The 25,740-nt window shown below is 38.1% G+C and overlaps 1 protein-coding gene across 1 annotated transcript in view; it reads right to left on the bottom strand.

The window, feature by feature from the left end:
* DCHS2 (dachsous cadherin-related 2) overlaps positions 1–25,740 on the bottom strand; it is a 250,293-nt gene that overhangs the window by 65,241 nt on the left and 159,312 nt on the right. The window contains exons 4-10 of the mRNA XM_047857633.1: positions 24,880–25,116; positions 22,787–23,803; positions 19,953–20,140; positions 18,564–18,663; positions 14,032–14,189; positions 11,786–12,629; positions 8,735–8,974 (exon numbers count right to left, since the gene is read on the bottom strand). Coding sequence (XP_047713589.1) covers positions 8,735–8,974; positions 11,786–12,629; positions 14,032–14,189; positions 18,564–18,663; positions 19,953–20,140; positions 22,787–23,803; positions 24,880–25,116 — 2,784 coding nt within the window. The remainder of the gene's footprint in view (positions 1–8,734; positions 8,975–11,785; positions 12,630–14,031; positions 14,190–18,563; positions 18,664–19,952; positions 20,141–22,786; positions 23,804–24,879; positions 25,117–25,740) is intronic.

Here is a 25,740-nt window from a genome sequence, read left to right as displayed (position 1 = left end):
TATGTCTCTTGACAGTTTCTTTGATGGACTGATTTAATAGTGGCCTATCCTCACTGAGGTTGAGATGCCACATCTTCTGCATACTATACAGTAAGATTCGAAAAGCTTAAAGAACTGGGAATGTTAGGACAGTTTTGCCATGTATGACATGCCCACCCAGCACTCTACCCCTACCCTCAGTACATTTCCCAAGAGTTCAGTTCTTCCTTTACAAAGACTCTGGGAAAGATATCAGTTAGAAGGATGCCAGCATCCTTTAAATGCCCCTCTGCTAATTGGCCTCTGGAGGCTGTGAATGATGGTGCCCTGACCCTGGAGACCATCTTCTGAGAACAAACACTCTATACCAACTTGTAAAAACAATCAGAAGTGATTTGATTTTAAATTCAGCATCCTTTCTTAATAAAAACCCTCAAGAAAGTCAGGATAGAAGGAACATACTTAAACATCATAAAAGCCATTTATGAAAAGCCCACAGCTCCTCAATGGGGAAAAACTGAGAGCTTTCCCCCTGAGATCAGGAACACGACAGGGTTGTCCACTCTCACTGCTGTTGTTTAACATAGTGTTGGAAGTTCTAGCATCAGCAATCAGCCAACAAAAGGAAATCAAAGGCATCAAAGTGGGCATAGATGAAGTCAAGTTTTCACTTTTTTGCAGATGACATGATATTATACATGGAAAACCCGATAGACTCCACCAAAAATCTGCTAGAACTGATACATGAATTCAGCAAAGTCGCAGGATACAAAATCAATGTACAGAAATCAGTTGCATTCTTATACACTAATAATGAAGCAACAGAAAGACAAATAAAGAAACTGACCCCATTCACAATTGCACCAAGAAGCATAAAATACCTAGGAATAAACCTAACCAAAGATGTAAAAGATCCGTATGCTGAAAACTATAGAAGGCTTATGAAGGAAATTGAAGAAGCTACAAAGAAATAGGAAAACATTCTGTGCTCATGGATTGGAAGAATAAATATTGTTAAAATGTCAATACTACCCAAAGCTAACTACACATTCAATGCAATCCCAATCAAAATTGCACCAGCATTCCTCTCGAAGCTAGAACAAGCAATCCTAAAATTTGTATGGAACCACAAAAGGCCCCAAATAGCCAAAGTAATATTGAAGAAGAAGACCAAAGTGGGAGGCATCACAATCCTAGACTTTAGCCTCTAGTACAAAGCTATAATCATCAAGACAGCATGGTATTGGCACAAAAACAGACACATAGACCAATGGAATAGAATAGAGACTCCAGAATTGGACCCACAAATGTATGGCCAACTAATTTTGACAAAGCAGGGAAGAGTATCCAATGGAAAAAAGACAGTCTCTTTAACAAATGGTGCTGGGAGAACTGGACAGAATGGAAAAAAGACAGTCTCTTTAACAAATGGTGTTGGGAGAACTGGGCAGAAAACATGCAGAAGAATGAAAGTAGACCATTTTTTACACCATTCACAAAAATAAACTCAAAATGGATGAAGGACCTGAATGTGAGACAGGAAGCAATTGAAACCCTAGAGGAGAAAGCAGGAAAAAAGCTCTCTGACCTCAGCCACAGAAATTTCTTACTTGACACATCTCCAAAGGCAAGGAAATTAAAAGCAAAAGTGAACTATTGGGACCTCATCAAGATAAAAAGCTTCTGCACTGCAAAGGAAACAATCAACAAAACTGAAAGGCAACTGATGGAATGGGAAAAGATATTTGCAAATGACATATCAGACAAAGGGCTAGTATCCAAAATCTATAAAGAACTCACCAAACTCCACACCCAAAAAACAAATAATCTAGTGAAGACATGGGCAGAAGACATGAGTATACACTTTTCTAAAGAAGACATCCAGATGGCCAACAGGCACATGAAAAGATGCTCAACGTTACTCCTAATCAGGGAAATACAAATCAAAACCACACTGAGATACCACCTCACGCCAGTCAGAGTGGCTAAAATGAACAAATCAGGAGACTATAGACGCTGGTGAGGATGTGGAGAAACGGGAACCCTCTTGCACTGTTGGTGGGAATGCAAACTTGAGCAGCCTCTCTGGAGAACAGTGTGAAGATTCCTCAAAAAATTAAAAATAGATCTATCCTATGACCCAGCAATAGCAGTGCTAGGAATTTACCCAAGGGATACAGGAGTGCTGATGCATAGGGGCACTTGTACCCCAATGTTTATAGTAGCACCTTCAACAATAGCCAAATTATGGAAAGAGCCGAAATGTCCATCAACTGACAAATGGATAAAGAAGATGTGGTTTGTATATACAATGGAATACTACTTGGCAATGAGAAAGAATGAAATATGGCCATTTGAAGCAACGTGTATGGAACTGGAGAGTGTTATGCTAAGTGAAATAAGTCAGGCAGAAAAAGACAGATATATATGTTTTCACTCCTATGTGGATCCTGAGAAACTCAACAGAAGACCAGGAGGGAGGGAAAGGGGGAAAAAAAGTTACAGAGAGGGAAGGAGGCAAACCATAAGAGACCCTTAAATACTGAGAACAAACTGAGGGTTGATGGGGGGTGGGGGAGAGGGGAAAGTGGGTGATGGGCATTGAGGAGGGCACCTGTTGGGATGAGCACTGGGTGTTATATGGAAACCAAGTTGACAATAAATTACATACAAAAAAAAAACCTTAAAAAAAAAAGAAGTGATTTGCTTTTACCCAGCAGAAACAACAGAGTACATCTCTATATAATCTCTTCCACTATTGGCCATCATCTACTTGACAGAGATATTGCTCATCTTGGGATCCAATAGAACATCATACTGAACCACTACTTTGATGACATCACAACTGGATCTAATGTGCAGAAAGTAGCAAGTAACTTAGATGTCTTAATTAGATGTATCTATTAGACCACCCACTGGCAAACTATAGACTACTGGCCACTTTTGTAAAGTTTTGCTGAAATACACCTGTTCTCATTTCTTTATGTATTATCTGTTGCTGCTGTCTTGGTGAGACGTCAGAGTTGAGTGACAGAAACTGCATGGTCCTCAAAACCTAAAATATTTAGTACCTTGCCCTTTACAGAGAGAAGTTTGCAGAGCCCTGTCCTGGAGTCAAGGGTGGGAGAGGGATAGCAGTTGAGGATAGAGAAGAAAGCTAGAGTCACTGCATAAAGTGAATGGCTGTTAAACAAGAGAAAATAAAACTTCATCCTCAAAACCATGAGGAATTAATAAAGAATTCTGACCATAGGAGTGTTATTTTCAGGTTTACTTTTTAGGAAGATCATTTGTCATGGAACTCCTCAACCGTAGAATGCCCACACAAGTCAGACATTTCTAAAGCAAAATAGGATCATGCCTGACTGATTGAATTGAATAAACAAATGAATGAATTCTGAAGAGTGAAGGCAACTTGAAGCAGGTTATTTTACAGATGTTCCAGTTTCTCAAATCACAGAGTCAAAATCTTTACTGAGCTACTATGTCTTAGCTTGCACTACGTTAGGGACGTGGGATAAAAGTGAATAAAACATGCCCTAAATCCATGAGAAGTTCCCAGCCTAAAGGGCAGAGAGACGAGTAAATAATTAGACAATGACAATTCCCTGCATTAAATAAGACTAAATCAAAGTTTTAATAGTGATTGTCTCTGGGTGAGGAAAATTATAAGTGGTTCTTATTCTTTTGTTTTCATGCTTACTATTTCATTAATTTTAAGGCTTATTTTTCCCCACATTTGAATATTTCTGAAGTTAGATGCATTTTACAATGAATGCTGTTTTAGAGTCAACGAAACAGATGAAATACTGTCATGGCAGTGTTTCTCCCTCGCTCCAAGTATAGGCTGTCGTGTGAAGTTGTAATCCAGCACAAGACATTTTTCAGGAAATCAGATCCAGAGTTAATTCCAAATAAACTCAGACAGAGAATACAGCTGACCCTTGAACAACACGATTTGAACTACACGAATTCATGTACACGTGGATTTTTTTTTATAAATACAGTATAGTACTGTAAATTTATTTTCTCTTCCTTCTGATTTTCCTAAAACCATTTTCTTGTCTCTAGCTTATTTTGTTGTAAGAATATAGTATAGAATACATATAATCTACAAAACATGTGTTCATTGACTGTTTACATTATCAGTAAGGCTTCTGGTCAACTGCAGGCTACCAGTGGTTAAGTTTTTGGAGCCTCAAAAGTTAAATGTGGGTTTTTGACTGTGTGAGGGGCAGTCAGCACTCCTCATCCCCACATTGGTCAAGGGTCAACTGTACAGTTTTTTTATGGAATAGAGAATAAAATCTCATTATAGAATTTGACATTTTTTTTGCATGGCAACGTGCTGTTAAATGATCTTGTATTCACCACTATTGAGCAAATATATCAGCAGGAGAGATTCATCTGCCCTAGCGGGGGCACCCTTTCTCCAGGGAATAGGGGAGGGGCGCCCCCGGGGGTAAATCTTTTCTCCTTAACAATAGAACTCTTGTTGGTGGTACCAAAGCTGTAGCAGTTTTAATATCTTAGTTAAAACCTGGTAGTTGTTTTTCCCTTTTAATACATGAAAAAACTCCTGTTAGTACTAGTGTGAGTCATACATCATAAACATGCAGGGCTCGAAGTCCCATGGGTTTTGAAGGCCAAACAACACTGTAGGCTTACAATTTTAAAAACATATGGTAAGCTTTCTAGTATTAAGTAACGCTATACTATTTTTTAAAAATACATACTAAAAAGTAAACCATTCATAAATTCCAATGTGATGCCAGTTATGTTCAAATCTTGACTACGTCATCTAGTTCTTAAGCATAATTCTTTTTCATTGTTTTAAACCAACAAGCAAAGATAAAAAACAAAAACCAAAAAACAAAAACAACAAAAGGTTGAGGGAAAATACATTCAAAGGCACTTGCTTAACAAATCTGGCCTCATTAAAAACACTGAGATTAACAGTAAGCCAAAATGGTCTCCACAACATGTCAAGGTGCATGAGACTCATGAAGATGCTAATGTGTATTTCAAACATCCATCAATGCAAAGCCAGAAACACAAAAATTTTGCATCTAAATTCTCCATCCAGCAAACCATAACCTTTGGCATAACGAAGTCTTCAATTCAGTTTAAGTAACAGGTTTATTCTAAAAGAAAATAACACCAACAGTAGGCAACCTGACAGTAAAAAGTGGAATGCATATTTATGATAATCAGTTTTAGTTGATACATGTAAAAATTTGAGAGAAATGCTTTTCTCTCTCTTCTTACATTGAAGCAAGAGATTCCTTAGCAGTGACCATTACCAAAACTAAAATTAGTAAGATAAAGTAAGGTCAAGAAGAGGAAGCATTTTATATATTTTAATAATTGCCGATGAGTAATGACTCCTAATGATTGCATGGATTCACATCGGTGACATGTTCAGCATATGTCTGTGAACTTTGGGAAGTAGTTTTTGTGTTGCTCAGGGCCCTATGTTGCTCAATTTACACCAGAGAGCATTCTAAGAGAACTTTATTGAACTATTGTGAAACACAAAGCTTATGTATATTTTCCATTGTTTCTATCACCCTTAAGACCATACTGCCAAAAATGTGCTAAATAAATTCTATAAGTACAAGTTGGGAGGAAGAATTGGTACCACACTCCAGCCCTGTGTCCTTGAGCATAGTAAGAGTAATTCTGTGATCATACTGCCCCATTCTGGTCGAAAGAGAGAAAATTAGGTTAGTCTTTGAAAAGAAAGTTTTTGCAGCATCATATACAGATTTATGCAAAATGCATTTCATTAAAAGATGATGTTTTCCCAAGGGGCAAAGCATCTAAAATGGTATACAATGTAGTTTAAAAGCTCAAGGAAGTCTATCTTTTACCCCTTGGATGAACAATTTGGGAAGAAAATGCTACTGTTAATACTAATATTACCATGGACATATCTATTACAATTTTTGTTAAAAAAATTATACTGATGGGGCGCCTGGGTGACTCCGTTGGTTGAGCGTCCAACTTCAGCTCAGGTCATGATCTCACGGTTTTCGAGTTCAAGCCCCCGCCTCAGGCTCTGTCCTGACAGCTAGGAGCCTGCTTCGGCTTCTGTGTCTCCCTCTCTCTCTGCCCCTCCCTCGCTTGCACTCGGTCTCTCTCTTTCTCAAAAATAAACATTAAAAAAATTTTTTTTTAATTATACGGATTATGTAATGCCACTTGCTATATACAAAGGTGAACTTAAAAAGGTTGGCTCATTCATGGATTGAAAGAATTAATATTGTTCAAATATCAATACTTTCCAAAGCAATCCACAGATTCAATGCAATTCCTATCAAAAGTCCAAAGGCATATTTCATAGAAGTAGAACAAATCATTCTAAAATTTGTATGGAACCACAAAAGATCCCAAATGACTAAAGCAATCGTGAGAAAGAACAAAGCTGGAGGTGTCATGCCCCCTGATTTCCTACGACAAAGCAACAGTAATCAAAACAGTATGGGACTGACACAGAAACAGACACAGATATCAGTGGAACAGAACCAAGAGCCCTGAAACAAACCCACACAATACATGGACAATTAATTTATGAAGACGAAGCTAAGAATATACAATGGGGAAAGAGCAGTTTCTTAAATAAATGGTGTTGAGAAAACTAGTCAGTTACACACAAAAAAATGAAACTGGACCACTATCGTACACCAAATACAAAAATTAACTCAAAATGAATTAAACACTTGAATGTAAAACCTAAAACGATAACATGCCTAGAAGAAAACACAGGTGGTAAACTTTGTGACATAAGTCCTAGTGATGTTCTTGTGGATCAGATTCCAAAGTCAAGGGAAAGAAGAGCAAAAATTAACAAACGAGAATACATCAAAGTAAAAAGCTTCCGCATATAAAGGAAATCATCATCAAAACAAGAAAACACCCTCCTGAATAGGAGAAGATATTTGCAAATCATGCATTTGATAGGGGTTAATATCCAAAATATATAAAGAACTCAAACTCAACGACAAAAAACAAACAACATGATTTTTTAAAGTGCAGAGGATCTGAATAAACGTTTTTCCAAAGAAGACACATAGGTGGCCAACAGCCACATAAAAAGATGTTCAACATAACAAATTATTAGGGCAATGCAAATCAAAACTACAATGATATATCATGTCATATCTGTTAGAATGGCTATTATCAAAAAATAACAAGTGTTGGATAGGATGTGGAGAAAAGAAAATACACACTGTTGGTGGGAATATAAATTGGCGCAACCACTATGGAAAACACCATCATGGAGAGTCCTCAAAAAATTAAAAATAGAACTACTGCATGATCCAGCTATTCCACAACTGGGTATTTATCCAAAGAAAATGGAAATGCTAATTTGAAAAGACACTTGTACCCTTATGTTCACTAAAGCATTATTTAAAATAGCCAAGCTATGTAAGCAACCTAAATGTCCATCAATGGATGAATGTATTAAAAAATGTGATACACACACACACACACACTACTCAGTCATAAAAAAGAATTAAATCTTGCCATTTGCAACAACATGGTTGGACCTTTGGACTTTGAGGATATTATACTAAGTGAAATAAGTCAGAAGGAGAAAGTCTGATACCCTATGATTCAGTCCCATGTGAAATCTAAAAACAAAAGGAACAAAATGAAGTGAAGAGAAACTCATAGATACAGAGAATAGACTGGTGGTCACCAGAGGGGAAGGCGGTTGGTGGGTGAAAGGGGTAAAAAAAATGTCAATTTTAGAGTGACAGATGGTAACTAGATTTGCGGGAGTAACCACTTTGTAGCGTATACAGATGTCCAATTATAATGTATGTCTGAATCTTCTATAATAAAAATATATATATGCAAAAGGTAAAAAGATGAGCTTATTAAGCAATTTGTGTGAACTCAGATGGAGAAAATTTGCATATGCTTTCAATGGCAAACACTTCACTGTAATTTTCAGCATTATTTTTTTAAATATAAACAACATTATTAAAATTACTGAATCTTACATAGAAAAAGTCACAGTGATATTGAAAAGCAATTCTAAGACATTTACAAATTACTAGCTACAGTCAATTCATTCACTTCAAAGTCATTTGTCTGGACACAGTGGCTGTTATGTAATAACAGTATGTAATAACTGTTATGTAATAACAGTAATGACATAAGTTAACATTCATTGACCACTTATTGTGCCAGTCACATGTAATAATGCATTCATACTCATGACAGAACTACAAATTAGGCACTATCATTATCCCCATTTTCCAGATAAGCAAACAGAGCAACAGATAGAATTAGCTACTTGTTCAAAGTTACACAGCTGAAGTAAAGGGTAGTTCTAGGATTCAAACCCAAGCATCCTCTCTCTTCCATTGTGCTATATATAGAGGAAATACAGAACCATTTACCTTCTTGTATGCAATGTATCTAACCATTACACTCTGGAAATGTGATACTTTGTCTATACTTTTTCAGTTTATTATCAAGATCAAATCAGTAAGTTGTATACAAATTAATTAGGTGTGTATCATTCTACCATAAATAATATAAATCAATACAAACAAAAGCCATATTGAAGCAAACATTATCTTTACGTGTGTATATGTTTTTATGTGTATGCTAATTAAAGAAGTATTAGAAGTTTGAGATAAGTAGCAACTGTCTTCATTTTTCTGAGCCATAACTAGTTTAAATTATGTGAATTTTTGTTTTTGGCATTAATCGCCAAGTTTCTATACTTTTAAATTACCTGAATCTCTGTCCATAGCTTCAACCCTTATGACAAACTCCCCTGGATTTTGGTTTTCTTTAACTGAAGCTTCATACAAGTTCTGCTGAAATACTGGTGCCTCATCATTTACATCAAGAACAGTAATTGTCAAAGTCTGGGATGAAGAAAGCACGGGTATGCCGTCATCCAGGGCCAGAAGGGTCAGAATGTGCTGGGTTTTTATTTCATAATCCAAAGGACAAGTTGTTGTTAGTAAGCCTGATTTGAAAGAGGAGAAGAGAAATATTAGAAACATTTTTTTAAATTTTTTTCAACGTTTTTTATTTATTTTTGGGACAGAGAGAGACAGAGCATGAATGGGGGAGGGGCAGAGAGAGAGGGAGACACAGAATCGGAAACAGGCTCCAGGCTCTGAGCCATCAGCCCAGAGCCCGACGCGGGGCTGGAACTCACGGACCGCGAGATCGTGACCTGGCTGAAGTCGGACGCTTAACCGACTGCGCCACCCAGGCGCCCCTAGAAACATTTTTTTAAAGAAGTCATGGTTACTCCACCTTTGTCTAAATTACCTAACTTGCTAAAAATTCAGACGTTTTCTTTGTTCAAGAATAAATCTTATTGGGGTGCCTGGGTGACTCAGTCAGTTAAGCATCTGACTGTTGAGACTCTTGATTTCAGCTCAGGACATGATCTCATGGTTCATGGGATCGAGCCCCGCATCGGGCTCTCACAGAGGCTGTTTAGGATTCTCCCTCTCTCTGCCTCTCTCTCTCAAACTAAATAAATAAACTTTAAAAAAAAAATAAATCTTATTAAACCGACGTTGAGTTTATATATTACCAAGAATAAAAAATATATATATTGCCAAAAAATAAAAATGATTCTTTTGACTAAAAGACTACAAACATTCTAATTTAAATTATAAAATGAATGAGAATTCAGAAATAATCTATCATATATCATTATCTATGGAGATGATTACATCAAAATTATTTACCTATCCAACTTTTACTTTCATTTAAAAAAATCTAGGTTAGAGGTGCCTGGCTAGCTCAGTCGATAGAGCACATGGCTCTTGATCTCAGGGTTGTGAGTTCAAGCACCGCACTGGGCAGGGAGCCTACTTAAAATAATAAAACAAGGGTGCCTGGGTGGCTCAGTTGGTTGAGCATCCGACTCTCGATTTCAGCTCAGGTCACGATCTCAGGGTCATGGGGTCGAGTCCTGCATTGGGCTCTGTACTGAACATAGAGCCTGCTTGGGATTCTCTCTGTCTCTCTCTCTCCCTTCCTCTGCCCCTCCCCTGTTCTCACATGCTCTCTCTCTCCTTAAAATAAAAAAAAATTAAAAAACCCCAAAGCCAAACCAAAACCGAACAACAAAACTAAAACAAAAAAACAAATCTAGGTTGCGAGAGTATACACTCCAGGTCAAATGACATGTCGTGTTTAATGTTTTAAAGTGACCAAGTTACAAAAAGGTGAGTATGGCTATATTCTTTAAGATAAAGACTTAACATCTCTTTATACTACTCTCCGTTAACTATCTTTTTTTTTTTTTTTACTAACAAAAGATAGTTAAGACTTTATAACTCAGGTAATAAACTCCAAAGCATGTAACTTACCTAAGCAAAGTGTTACAAAGCTTGCACACATAGAGCTGCTACCTGATTCCAGTTCTCATAATTCTTCTTTTAGGATTGCTGTTTGCTTCTCTAACACATGCTTATCCTATGAGAATTTATCTTCATATAATTAAAGAAGCTTGCCCTTTTAGATTTCATAAGATAGTTTTTCAATTACTTATCACTTTATATTTCAGAGCCAAAGCCATTGCAAAACTCACTATGTCTTCCTCATAAGAAATGTGAGCTTTGTGAAGAAAAATAGCCTGTCTTCTCTGAATGCATTCAGCAAGGATCATTTATGTTTTTCAAAAATATCTCCACTGAAACAGCCAGTACCATTGCTCAAGAGTCGTGATACCTATATTACTGAAGCATGATTCTAATTTTATCCATCCTCTTTAACGATCTGGAATAGACCTTCCTTAGCCATGCTGGAAAACATTTTAAGTGTCATTGAAACAGGTCCTTGGAGACCCCTGCTCTAACAGAAATCAGCAGCTGAGTCTGGACTATCTCTCTGTCAGTTGGGCTTTTAGGTGATGGTCATGCGTGCCTCAGAATGGAACCATATGTACAGGATTTAATAAATATCTTGATGAAATTTTCCAATGGTATATAGCCAGACTATAATCATGACTTCCAAATCCTATACATTCAGTCCCATTCCAGATAATGTTCCTAACTAACAGTTGGGCCAAATGGTATGTACATCTGAGATGTTTTATCTAAGACTTATGCAGAAATGGCTTTATTATATTTTGCTAGTCCATCTTTTCAAATCAGGTTGAGGAATGTTAATTTCCAATTTCACAAGAATGACACTCTATACATGTAATCTTCCATCAAAACTCATCAAAATTTCTAGGAGATGTTATCTGGCAATATGGTGACAGCAAGAAAAGTGAAGTGACAGTGAATGACATTGAATAAGTGACAGAGGCGACGGTGAGTAAATGCTTCTGCAAAAAATAAAATGTTACAGCTGATGTGAAAGTAAGGGTCTTAATGCCCATATCAATCCAATAATTTACAAATACAGTATTTCCAACTATTTACAAATGTGTATTTGCACAATCTTACAGATAGGATTCTATGCTAATGTCTGATCAATGCTGACGCTTAGTCTTGCTCTGCCTCAATTTACTTTGGGCCCTGTGAGGACCCACAGTGCAAAGTCCCAAAGAAGTTTGCCACTGTATATTCATCCCATGAAATGTGAGCTAGCAACAAAGCACAGTCGATTTTAATTTCAACAAAAAGGTCGATTACAGTTGGTTCTCTAAATACAACCTCTGTGCCTATCATATACGTAAGTTAAACAGTAAATCAAGTCACATTTCTTTAAAGCCAGTATATCTTGAGAATTATTTTAACATAGGAAAACAAAAAGGACAAATGTAAGCAAGTGATCAGAGACTTTAATTGACAATGGCATACAGTACCTGATGACTCATCTAGCATAAAGGCCATGTTTTCATTCCCTGAAAGGATGCTGTATGTTACTCTTCCATTCCTTCCTTCATCTGGATCTTGAGCAGTTATGTGGTGCACCAAAGAGCCCACTGTGGCATCCTCTTTGATGTGGGCCATGGGGAAAGACATAAAAGTGGGGCTGTGGTCATTTACATCCAAAATCACTACCTTTGCCATTAGTGATCCCACGCGCCGGTCTGTCACATTCACAGCCTGATCGGATGCTGTTATTGTCAGCATGACAGCTGGAACTCTCTCTCTGTCAAGGGGGGATGCAGTGACTAATGTGCCAAATGAGGGGTGGATAAGAAAGGGACTCATGCCAGGGTGGTGGGATTCGATGAAGTATTGAATTCTACTGTTCAAAAAACTGCCATCCCCATCCTTGGCATTGAAGACATGCACCAGCGTCCCTATAGGGACATTCTCTTCCACGCTTATCACGATGAGCTCTTCTTGGAAAGATGGGGAATGGTCATTCTGATCTTCCACATCAATATTAAGGAAGACCGTGCTATTCAGGGGAGGGGTTTTGCTATGGTCTTTAGTAACCACCCTGAATAAATAATGGGATGTCATTTCATAATCAAGTTCCTTAGAAAGGAATAAGTCTCCTGTCGAGCTGTCAATTTTGAAGTGCCCATCCTTGTCATCTGCAGCAATACTAAAATGTAACTTTCCATTATGATGTTGCTGAAGGTGATCAGCTGACTTTATCAAGCTCATTATTTTTGCAGGCTTCAAGTTTTCTGGTAAAACTAAGTGTCTAATATTCTGAGAAATGATAGCTCTCCCTTTCGATAGAGGTATCACCTGAAATAAGAATGGAAAGGAGGTGTTAATTTGGGATCCTTTGTAACAGATGAATCAATAGATGTGATGATAGTATTTCAGAAGCAAATCCCTTCCATTTGTATGATACACATATTAATTGGTGAGAAAACATCTTTTTCTATTATATAATTCCAAGGTGTCTCTGAAGATTGAAAATTGCGTAATAGCTAGGAGATAAGAAGGTACACAATTTTCCACTTCCCCATTTGTTTTAATGTGCGATAGTATCTGGGAGATAAGAAAGTACAGAATTTTCCACTTCCCTGTTTGTTCTAATGCGTGAAATGAGGTTTGGTAAGACCGTGCTACAGTTAAGCTGAATTGTGGCTTTGTGATTCTTCAACAAGACTGTGGGATAGATACTTCTCCAAATTACTCTAAATCCTAGAGACCAATATATCCATAATGGCCACATCTGTGCACATTTATGTATCATGTGTCTTTGTTTATCTGAAACCAGAGACTTGGAAGTATTATGATATAGAATTTTCTCCTAACCCACATATCCCCAATCAACAAAGAATATAATTTGGAAAGCGAATTCTTAGGGATATCTCTTCTTGATTATTACACACATCTATACTAATATTACTGATTATCATGTGCATGAACAAAGAAATCTAGCTAAGCACAGTCATCTCATCTTTGACTGGTTAGTGTGAATTTTTCCTACAATGAAGACTTCCCACAAGTTGTTTGCTCATTATGATTAAAGCAAAGCCGTAAAATACGGTTCTCAAGTGACTTTTCTAAATTTAAAAATAATGACAAAGAACTATGTGACTTATTATTGACCACGTGTTTACATACAAGTTTCTCCCACAAATTTACCAGGTCCTTGCAATTAGGAAAAAGTAAAAGACAAGACACTTTTTTTTGTTCTTCAGAGGCAGAGCAATGTAAATGCAGTGAGCCTATGTAGTGAGAAAGGTAAGAATCTTGTCAGGAAATGTACAAAGTCAAAAGTTAAAAGTTATTTGGGTCTAATCATTTCGCGAGTCCTAATAAAAAGACACACATGAATCTTTGGTGCTCTCTAAATACAGCATTCACATTATTTAAGGAATTTTGACCATAACATTTGTATAAAAATCAAACAAAAACCTTCAGAACACCTTTAAAGTTTTTTATTTTTTAAATGTTTATTTTTGAGAGAGAGAGAGAGACAGAGCATGAGCGGGGGAGGGGCAGAGAAAGAGGGAGACACAGAATCTGAAACAGGCTCCAGGCTCTGAGCTGTCAGCACAGAGCCCAACACGGGGCTTGAACTCGCAGACCACGAGATCATTACCTGAGCTAAAGTCGGAGGTTTAACTGACTGAGCCACCCAGTCACCCCTCAGAATATCTTTTCACACTGTACGGTGACAATGGAACATTACCTGAATATTAATGACTGCCTGTCCTTGAAGAGGAGGCTCCCCCTGGTCACTGGCAATTATGGTCATCCTGTAGGAAGGTCTGTAGTCATGTGAAAGTATTGTGGTTGTTCTGATTTCACCACTGTTGGCATCAATCTTGAAGTGATCAGAACTACCTTCTATAGACACACACAGAAATTAAGAAATCGATGTTAACTGACAGTGCAGAAAATAAAGAATTAACTAATCTACATAACCATATAATTTGGAAGCTTTATTTGTTTTCAGCTCTGTGAGTATACAAACATAAAATAATACTAAAAATATAGGCAAGAAACGTAACAGATTTTTAAATGTTTTATTATGGAAATTTTCAAACATATAAAAGTGGAAGGAATGCAACAATGAGCTTTTGTGTGCCTATCATTTTAGCTTCAATAATTATCAACTCATGACTGATCTTTATTCCCCATTCATATAATTTCCCCTTACCATCTTCTTTTCAAGCAAATTCCAGAAATCCTATCATTTCTTCTGTATATATTTCAACATGCATTTCTAAAAAATAAGGAAAAGTTTGCCTGGGTGGCTCAGTTGGTTAAGCATCTGACTTTTCATTTCAGCTCAGGTCATGATCTCACAGTCTCGTGAGTTTGAGCCCTGCATCGGGCTCTGTGCTGACGGTGTGGAGCCTGCTTGGGATTCTCTGTCTCTCTCCCTCTCTCTCTCTCCTCCTCCTCCCCTACTCATGCTGTCTCTGTCTCTCTCAAACAAATAAACTTTAAAAAAAAAATTAAAAAGGAACATTTTTAATATAGTCACAGGACTTCATTATTCTATTAAAAATTAATAATTAGCAGGGCACCTGGGTGGCTCAGTCGGTTGAGCATCTGACTTCAGCTCGGGTCATGATCTCACCGTTCCTGGTTCCCGAGTTCGAGCCTCATGTCAGGCTCTGTGCTGACAACTCAGAGCCTGGAGCCTGTTTCAGATTCTGTGTCTCCCTCTCTGTCTCTGCCCTCCCCCGGCTCATGCTCTGTCTCTCTCTTTTTCTCTCTCTCTCAAAAATAAACATTAAAAAAAGTTTTTTAATTAGTAATTATCCCTTAATCTCATCAAATGTAAAGCGAGTTTTAAATTTCCATGGTCTCATAACTATCTTTTCTTTTCTTTTTTTGGTTAGCTCAGCTCAGGTTCAACATAGAGTCTCTATTTGCATAGCTCTTCAATCTGTGCACTTTTGTTATCCAGCTCTTCATTTTGTTCTTGCAACTCATTTGGTCAAGAAATGGATCATGTATCCTGAAGTTTATCATGATCTGGATTTCACTGTTTCTCATCTCTAACATGTGGCTTAATATGTTCCTCTGTTCTCTGTTCCTTAAATGGGAAGGTAGTTCTAGAAAGTGAATCAGATTCAGGTTCAGTTTTGGGGGGGCAAGTTTACTTCATAAAGTGCCATTTTGCATTTTCCTTCAAAAGCACATGTCTGATGGCCTCCTTTTTTGATGTTGGCCCCCATCATTAGCTGATGCACAGCTAAAGATACATTCACTAAAGATACATTCAGTGTTGCAAAGTACAATATTCTGAGTCTATCATCCATTCTTCATTTATTAGCTGGAATATAGTAATAAAGAGAAACTTTCATCTACATCTTGGTCATCCAATGGGACAGTTCATCCCAAGAAAGTCAGAATAAATAGTTGATGCTAAACTTGTTTTAACAGTGCTCAGAATAATGGATTGGCTCACTAACATCATCTAGGGCTCCAACTATGACAATGAAAAGTTTGTTTAGTTTCTGTTTTAAGAATCATTAAGCATGAATTAAACACATTGGCAGGGTTTCAATCTATTGCCATTATTATTCTTATTGATGTTCAAACTGTCCCTTCTTTGAAGAGTGGGATCCTCTTAAAGTTGATTCCTGAATTTTTGTAGTATGATCCTAGTAATCTGTAGTAGGCTTCCTGTAGCTGGTAGGACAAAATGGCACAGACTCATCTTATAGATTTCCTGTCCGAGACCTGGAGCCAGCTGTTTCTTCAAGGATACTTTACCAGTTATAGAAGATATAAAGGCAAATAAAAAACAATTCCTGCTCTTAAGAAAGTTGGAGGGTGCCTGGGTGGCTCAGTTGGTTGAACATCCAACTTCAGCTCGGGTCATGATCTCATAGTTTGTGAGTTCAAACCCCACGTTGGGCTCTATGCTGACAGCGTGGAGCCTGACGCCTGCTTGGAGTTCTGTGTCTCCTTCTCTCTCTGCCCCTCCCCTGTTCACACTCTGTCCTCTGTCTCTCAAAAATGAATAAACATTAAAAAAAAAGAAAGTTGGAGGGTGGAGCAGGAATTTATGTAACATCTATTTATTTGTGATCCATTTATTTAATTCTTAACAAGAACACTGTAGGAAATTTTCATGAATGTTATACATGTCTTTATTTGTATTATATTTATTTTTATCTTGTTATTTTTCTTATATTTTATAGTTTCCTCTATTTAGCAGTTGGATGAAGTACAAGCAAAGGTATGAATAACATAATATATACCATCATTTTTTATATTGCTATGCCCCAAGTATCATTCTAGAAGCTAAGGTTTAAAAATAATCTATATTTCAAACATTCGGAACTATATGCTGAGCATCCATGTAAACATTTCCAAATGCGTCAATTCACAAAATTTCTTCAGAAGTTTTTAATAAGTGACAGAGTAACACTACAGCGGAGGATCTGGGTATACTTCCAGATCACATTCCCCTCCTTCTCCGTAACTAGACCCTTTTCTAAAAGTAGTGGTTTATGTTTCTAGTCCATATATTCATGAGTAATATATCACATGGTTTTATTTCCTTCTAAATAATGGTATTAGAGCAGGATTAGAGCTTAATATATTAATTTTTCTGTGTATGTCTGTGTGTGTATGCAACAGGCTCATTATCACTCAACAATCCATCACATCGTCCTTAGGATCTTGAACTTTCCCAAGCATGAACATGATACTCCTTTTCATTTCATTCTTCTTTAAGATCTTTCATTGATATTTTGTTATTTTCTGGGGCACCTGGGTGGCTCAGTCTGTTGAGCGACCGACTTTGGCTCAGGTCGTGATCTCATGGTTTGTGAGTTCGAGCCCCACGTCAGGCTCAGAGTCTGGAGCCTGCTTTGGATTCTGTGTCTCCCTCTCTCTCTGCCTCTCCCCCACTCATGCTCTGTCTCAGAAATAAATAAACATTTAAAAAATATTTTGTTATTTTCTACTTTAAAGGTCTTGAATGTCTTTCATTGACATTTTCCTCCCTCTGTTCCTATCAGGATGATCCTGATTTGGGGGATTTTGAAACCTATTATGTAAGGGGCTCTCTTTAAGAAAAATAAGACCATATTACAAATATAAATTGTTCACTGCCCCCTACTCCCATCCCAGAAGAGCCCTTCAGGTGAAGGCCCTGAAACTTAAACTCCATTACTTCACAGTAAATCTGCCCCAATATCCTCTGGTTTTCTTTGTTACAGTGAGTGAGATCTTTGAAAATCTGCTTCGTTTTTTTAAATGTTAGTGGTTTTTGTATATTGACATAGTTCCCAGAAGTTTTTTATCTTATTCATTCCAATGGTTTGACTGCAGGATCTTTTGGGTTTTCCATGTGGACATTATCTGCATAATAGGTAATGTTATCTCTTGCCTTCTTATGTTTGTCACAAACATGACAAAGCAACAAATATCTTTTGAAAAGAGTGTAAAATGTAATGCCAACTAAAGCTTATCACTGGAACAAATCTGAGACTTGTACATTCTAAAACAAAAACATAAATATGAAGTTCCAACATACACACACATATATATATGAATGTATGTGACCTTTTCCAGGTATGGTTTACTTTGACCTTAAGAATATTTAGTCTTCATAAAGATTCATAGCTTCTTGGTACTCATAATCATATTTCTTTATACTTAATACAATTTTGATTCGCTAAATACTTTATTTTCAATAAAAGTTGATTTGCATTTCAGATTACTGAAAAATATTCATTAAGGTGGATGGTTGGTTGGTTTCTATTTGAGACACACAAAAACCACTATGATTTTACATTACATTTTTAAGTTATTTTGAATTTTTCTAATGTTTATTTTTGAGAGAGAGAGAGACAGACAGAGAGACAGAGTGCAAGCAGGGGAGGGGCAGAGAGAGAAGGAGACACAGAATCCAAAGCAGGCTCCAGGCTCTGAGCTGTCAGCACAGAGCCTGACGTGGGGCTCGAACTCACAAACTGTGAGATCACACGACCTGAGCCGAAGTAGGATGCTTAACCAACTGAACCACCCAGGGGCCCCAATTTAGTATATGTGCTGCCAAAGCAAGCACAGTTATTTGTTTTAAATAAAGGTGATTCTAGATAATAACAAATTTATTTTGTTTGTACCTGGTGTTATTTTCATCATTAACCATTTTCCCAGAAGAAGGTAGATAGTTGCTACCAACTATCTCAACTTTCTCAAAAGAGAAAATTCTAAAAGCTCTTAATTCTTTTATGAAGGGTGACTTACCTGGAGATACTGAATATACGACTTCTGCATTGTTTCCTTCATCAAAATCCTTTGCAAACACAGTTGTCACCAACATATTTACTGGCTGACCTTCCAGAACCTGTCATTAAAACAAACGGCTTAAAAATTAGTCAAAGTTTAGAAAGAAATATGAATCTTTAAGTGAAAGAACACATTACTACTAAGCATTTTGAAAACTATTTTAAAATCCACATATAACTCAAATGTCTACCACATAAATTATATAAATAATTTTTACATAAATGCAAATCCATGAAAAGAAACAGCACTATAAATTTGTCTTTCACTCAATTTGGACAGACTATTTGCAGCATTTGAACTAATTTTGAGGGAAAAAAATAAAATTGACTAAATGACCTTAGATTTTGGACATATTTTAAGAATTCTAGCATCTTCTCATTCCCCAAATATGCTAGAGATTGATATAAACCTTTATTTCAGGGAACACACCTAATACAGGTAACATACCTCATTAGTTAACAGGAACTTTTCAGAGGATTTTGAAATGTACACGTGGAGTTGAACTCCAAGTGAAGAGTCCTGCTACCCTGCCATGGGATATTTTAATGATATAATTAAAATCAAAATGATACTATAAGAACGCTTTGCTTTGGTAGAATTTTCCTTAAATACAGCTTTGGAGGATGATTTTAAAGCTATTAACTGTCTCGGTACCTTTTTTGAGTTGTTCAATATGCATATCTGAACACAGTTTGAGTGTCCGGTTGTTTTGGAGTATAGCTTCCAAGCTTTTTATTCATTCATTTAAAAAAGTAAAGTACCTCCAACATATATTTATTAATTATGTACATAAACAAACATTCTAACTTACTATGTGTACTATAAACCATAGAAAACGTGGAGATGAAAAAGATGAAATAAATATAGACATAATGAGAAATTTCTGCATGTGCTACCAAAGATCAAATTTTATAATCTCTGGTTGCACATCTACTTTAGAGCTACAGATTGTTCCCCTATATTTAACTAATCAGCTTAGAGATGGGTACGAATCACCCAAAAGGAACTCTGCACAAAGAGATGCATGCAAGTTACTGGAAAAACAATCCACACTCGAGCATTACTGACAACGGGGCACCATTATGTTTGGGCGCAATGGGCAAAACTGCATTATCATTACACTAGATGGGTGATCTCAAATAGCACATACAATCATTTTTTTTTAATTTATGGGGGTTTTTTGTTTTTTGTTTTGACATGTGAATAATTTCTAGATCTTCTGGAAATGTATGCATTGCCACACCAAGGCTGATTTGATAAATTCACACATTTGACCACAAGATGGTGCTCAAAACAAATGACTAAGAACATTACAAATTCATTGCAAGGTTACTTCACTCTACAAACCTTGACGTGCAATTCCTTTCCAGGGAGACACTGTGGGAAATATGGCCTGTTGTCGTTGATGTCAGTAACTGAGACGTAAACCACCATGCTGGCGTTTCGTGGTGGGGAGCCATGGTCGGTCACTAGGACAATCACCTGATGGTGTACCTGATGCTCATGGTCCAATGCCACCCAACTGATCAATTCGCCTAAGGAATATGGAGTAGAACAAAAGAGGCTGTCACCACGTACTAGAATCTTGCCAGTATGAACCACATCCAAACTAAATCACAGAAAGGAAAACCAGATAGAGAACTCAGAGTAAATGCACAGTTTCCAAGATGATGTATATTAGTAGTTTGACTCCACTGTTAAATTTCCTGAAGTTTCTCCTGAAAATACCACTTTAAATTTGTCCCTCTTTGTATTTCAAACTATCTACCATTGACCATTTGAACTGAAAGAAAAATGCATTCATAAAAATAAATGATAAAGTACTCCATGTGAATTTTGTAATAATTTAGAAGATTTAAAATTACAGCGTATCCTTTTAAAATTATTTATTTATAATTTATTTTTAATGTTTATTCATTTTTGAAATAGAGCATGAGCAGGGGTGGGGCAGAGAAAGAAGGAGACACAGAATCCGAAGCAGGCTCCGGTCTCTGAGCCGTCAGCACAGGGCCCGACACGGGGCTCAAACTCACAAGCCATGAGATCATGCCCTGAGCTGAAGTCGGCACTTAACCGACTGAGCCACCCAGGCGCCCCCAGCATATCGTTCTTCATACTGCTTTATAATATCATGAAAAGCAGCTCTGACATTACAAGTTCTGGGTTTTTGGTCTCAGTTTCTCCACCTCAGAGACTTCAGCCGTGGAGACCCGGGCAGAAAATCGCAGCTACCTCCACCTGCTGCCAGGGGCATTGGAGGCCACATATTCTTTCCCCAAAGCCCAGCTCCTGCTTCAGGGCTCCACCGCCATTCATTTCCTCACTCCTTATGGAAATATCTATTTGTGAGAAAGTCAATACAAAGCGACTTCCTGTTACTTTTGCCCTCTTCATCCAAATGAAATGACAGTGTGTAAAACAAAACAAAAAGTGAAATTAGGAACAGAAAGGAAAATTCCTGTTTGGGTAAGGTGCCGAACTGTTGAGCCGAAACCCAGTGTTTACCACATAAACTACATTTATGTAGTGTTTACAAAATTTTTGACAAAAATCACATACACAGCAACTGCATTTTGAGAGTTCCAAACTGTACTTCTCCTCTGAAAACGCTACACCCTGAATGGCAAGCACATTTTTATTTGACGAACCAACTCCGATTGACAAGTAGCAGTCTGGAGGGCAGTGGTGAAAAAGACTGTGGAGTCCAGCGTGGTGCTGCACACAGGAAATGCCAAGGCAGGCTGGGCTTCCATGGGAGCCAGTCCGGATCACCACAGAGACCGCTCAGAGCATCAGGGTGGGGGCGCAGCCACGCCCACCATGCTCTGAAGGGTGGTCTCAACTCCTATGTTGCCACACTGCACTCATCCCTGGTGAACGGGAATACAAAGGTAGTCTTCCAAGTCCCTTCACTGACTTTAGCTCTCTTCCCTTCAGAGCAGGACAACGAAGCACAGCAGGAATTATCCCTTCTAGTCATGGTGAGGAAACTGAGCTCTGAGGTTAAACTACTTGCTTAAAAGCCATATATCAATTCGAGGAAAGGACACCTGGTCTTTCTGAATCTGGGTGCTGGATAATCGCAGGAGAGAGAAAATCATGGGGGAGCCAACTGTATATTTTAATTTATTTTTTAAATACCAAGTGAAAAAAAAAAACACAGGTGAAATAGAAGACCTACAAAACTGTCTACCGGAGGGAAGTAAAGAGCAAGCAGGTCACCCTGTATAGCTAGGCACTTTGTGCCCTGCAGAGGGCGTCCCAGCTTGGGAGTGAATGAGAGCTGAAATCCAGTTTGCAGCCTCCCTGGCAAGTCATGTGCCCTGGTGTAAAGCTCCATCTGCTGGAGGAAGGGGCACCTGTTCCTAATTCACATAACAGGCACTTCATAAAGGCTTGAAGTGAATTCAAATTCTGTCCCACTACAGGGCAGGGGGTACCAATTACAAAGGCTACAACATAACCGTATCTCCTGGAGTTGTATGAAGTGAAGGCCTTCTCTATTTCCTTCTAGCTCCACAACCTTGGGCATGTTGTTTGACCTGAGTCACAGTTTCCTCAGCTATATGATTGCAATATCAATGTATTTCATTTGTAGGTGGTTGCAGAATGAAATAAAATCCTTGTAAATTTCTGAAATACAAATTTAAAAATATAATAGCATTTTTACATTTAACTTCATAATGAAGACTTGGGAAAATACCCAGTGGAAATATTTGCCCTTTCACCATGGTTCCCTTACCAGAATGCAAATGGGGAAATACACCAATAGAGTGATTTTGAAATCTTACCTGATGGATTATTTTCTAGTTTTACATTGATGACACTTATCTTTTATAAACTATTTGGCATTTTAAAAAATCTACAAGTGAAAAAGAATGGTCGGGGGTAAAATCAGACTTTGCACAAGGATTCATTCAGTCCAATTCTGACCATACCTCTAATTCAGAATAAGAACCATATATTGGCAATATGTCGGTGTGAGGGAAGAGAAGAATGAATCATTACAGGTGAAATTCTATTCAATTTTGACTTCATTTTAAAATCACAACATTCTAACTGAGTAAGTTATCTACTAAAAACTAACTTTCACTGCATGTTTGTACTAACGTTATAACTAAAAGATTTGAGTTTTGTTAATTTCAACTTTAAAGGAGTAAGTGGAAGCTACAAAATGCTACCTGTGTTAGGATTCATCTTGAAGAATTTTCCATCAGACAAAAGGAAATATGACAGCTGTCCATTCTTTCCCGAGTCTCTGTCAATTGCTGTAATTTTGCCTATTACCCCTTGGGGAACAGGGCTCTCCTCGACTTTCAAAAACAACACATCATGCAAGAAGGTAGGGGAATTGTCATTCTCATCCAGGACATGAACAATTACTGAAGTGCTCACATTTTGCGACAATCTGTCCTCCGGGATCCAGGCAAACACTCTAAAATTATATGTCTGTGTGGATTCATAGTCAAGCTGTCGCCGCAAATAAATCCAACCTGTGTGAGGGCGGATGCCAAACACAGCAGAGTCCGCGCTGGGTTCCAGCGAGTACAGGAGCTGCAAGCTTGCGCCCTGTGGCCCAAGTGGGTAGGCGTGTATTTGCAGTATTTGGGTCATCAGTGAGACAGACTCACTAACCTCCACTTGATAGACCAAGTTTGCAAAAGTCAAAGACGGGCTCTGTTCTTGCTCTTCGATCACAACTGTCAGCACTAACAGGGATGCCTGAGGAGGAACGCCCAGGTCCTGGGCCATGAGAGTTAGTGTGCACTTCTGGGGCGTCCCACTTCCCAGACTCTCATTGAGGTACACCACACCAAGCCCCGAGTCAATGGAAAAGATGCTTGGATTCTGGCTTGCAATGGTGTATCGGATGAATCCATTCTGCCCACTGTCGTTGTCTTGTGCACGGGCAAGGTACAAGGCTGTGCCAGGCAGTGTGGTCTGGGATATTTTAACCTCATCAGAGGCTTTGGGAAATACTGGATGGTTGTCATTGACATCGATTACAGTTATGTTGACCTCTGTACTGCCGTAAGCAGGGGAGCCGCCGAGCTGCGCCTGCACCGTGAGCACAACCACGGGCTGGGTTTCGTGATCCAGAGGCTTCTGGGTTCGAATGACACCCAGCCACGGGTGAATAGAGAACTTTCTGTCCAGATCACCAGAGGAGATTCTGTAAGAAACTGGCTCTGAGGAATCTGGGGCAAAAAAAGGTGGGGAGTGTGGGGGCAGAGAAAGAGAAAACAATCACCATATGCCAAAAGAATGCACCTACTGGAAATACTGAAAACTGAAAGCATTAATCTATACTACATCCACAGAAAACACTATGCAGTGTCTTACCTCTTCCTCGGCTCCCCAACGTCTCCTGGAAAGTAGATACATGGTTAAGATGTATTAGTGGACAAAGGTAATGTCCAATGGACAAGGAGCAAGCCCCAGGTTTCACTCTCTGCCTTTCAGTAGTGTTGCATTAAGTGAAAGAGAAAGATGTTCGGAAAATAATTTGGATGCCTATTTTACATATTTGGGGAAGACAGGTTAAGTTTATGCTTGATGCTTCTCTATATCTACCTAGGAATGGCAAATAACCCCAAAAAACAGTAAGGGAAGGGAAAGAGGACAGAGAAGAAATGGACTGTAAGCAGGACAAGATCTTTAGACAGGCAATTCACTTCAGGAATCTACCCTGCCGAGAAACCTCAATAAGTCATACATGGATATTTGCATGAATATTGCATGGACTAGCAAAACATGATTGTAAATCATTCAAATTAATAGCAAAACATGTTTATATCTAAGTGAAAGGACTATGCAATCTTTTTTTAAATTAAAACAGAATGATGTCCAGTTACTTGGAAAACTGTCCTCCATCTATAAATGGGGGGGGGGGAAGGATAACTGTAAAACAAAAACTGTAGTAGGACGTATTTTCATAAAAAATTTTAAAAGTGTGTGTGTGTGTGTGTGTGTGTGTGTGTGTGCACACGAGCACACATGTGTCTATTTGGAGGAGTGGGTTATAGATACACGCTTTCTATGTTATAATCATTCTGTATTGTTTTAAACTTCTAAAAGTATTTATTACCTTTTTGATTAGGAAAAATTGTAGGATAGAAATAATGTTGAAAGAACAAAGAGCGAGTCACAGATTGTGTGGTCTCCATTCTTCTTGCATGGAGGGAGGAAAAGATTCATTCAAGATTGCACAGCCTAAGAAAACACAAGAAATGATTCCAATAATGGATTTTAACAGGGCATAAGAAGTACTTACTCAAGGACTCTTTTGCTTTCACTGTTCCCACAGGACTGTCTTCAAGTACATCTTCATAAACTGAGAAAGTATACTTAGGCCTTTCAAATTCAGCAGGTGCCAGCATTGTCTGAAGAATGTGTATGGTGATGTCAGCATTAATGACAGATGTGAGCCCGCCACCGTCTCGAGCACAGACCATCAACAGAAGTGTAGTGGATTCCAAATGACTAAGAGTTGATGTTAAGTAAATAATTCCTGGGTAGGGGAAGGGAAGAATTGAAAAACAGGGAACATGAAATAAATACTGATGAGCCAATCTGCTAACTCTACTGTGATAGTTAATTTTATGTCAACTTGACTGGGCCATGGGGTGCCCAAACATCTGGTCAAACAATATGCTGCATATTTCTGTGATGGCGTTTTGGAGGAGATTAATGTTTACATGGGTAGACCAATTCCAGCAGGTTGCCCTCCCTGATGTGGATGGCCTTGTCCAACCAGTTGAAGGCCTAAATACAACAGAAAGGCTGACACTTCCCTGAGTAAGGGCGATTCCTCATGCCTGACTCCCTTTGAGCTGAGACTGTTTTGCTTTGTTTTGCTTTGTTTTGTTTTGTTTGCTGCCTTCAGAATTATACTGAAACCTCAGCTCTTTCTAAGTCTTGAGACAGCCAGTCGTCAGACTGGAACTACATCATCGGTTCTCCTGGGTCTCCAGTTTACCAACCCACTTGCAGATCTGGGGACTTATTTGCCTCTATAATTACATGAGCTAGTTCCTTGTAACAAGTCTCTTTATATCTATCTGTCTATCTATCTATCTATCTATCTATCTATCTCTTCTACTGGTTCTGTTTCTCTAGAGAACCCTAATAGCTC

This window comes from Prionailurus viverrinus, chromosome B1, assembly GCF_022837055.1.
Source record: "Prionailurus viverrinus isolate Anna chromosome B1, UM_Priviv_1.0, whole genome shotgun sequence".
NCBI lineage: Eukaryota > Metazoa > Chordata > Mammalia > Carnivora > Felidae > Prionailurus > Prionailurus viverrinus.
This window is presented reverse-complemented; position numbering and strand designations above follow the sequence as displayed.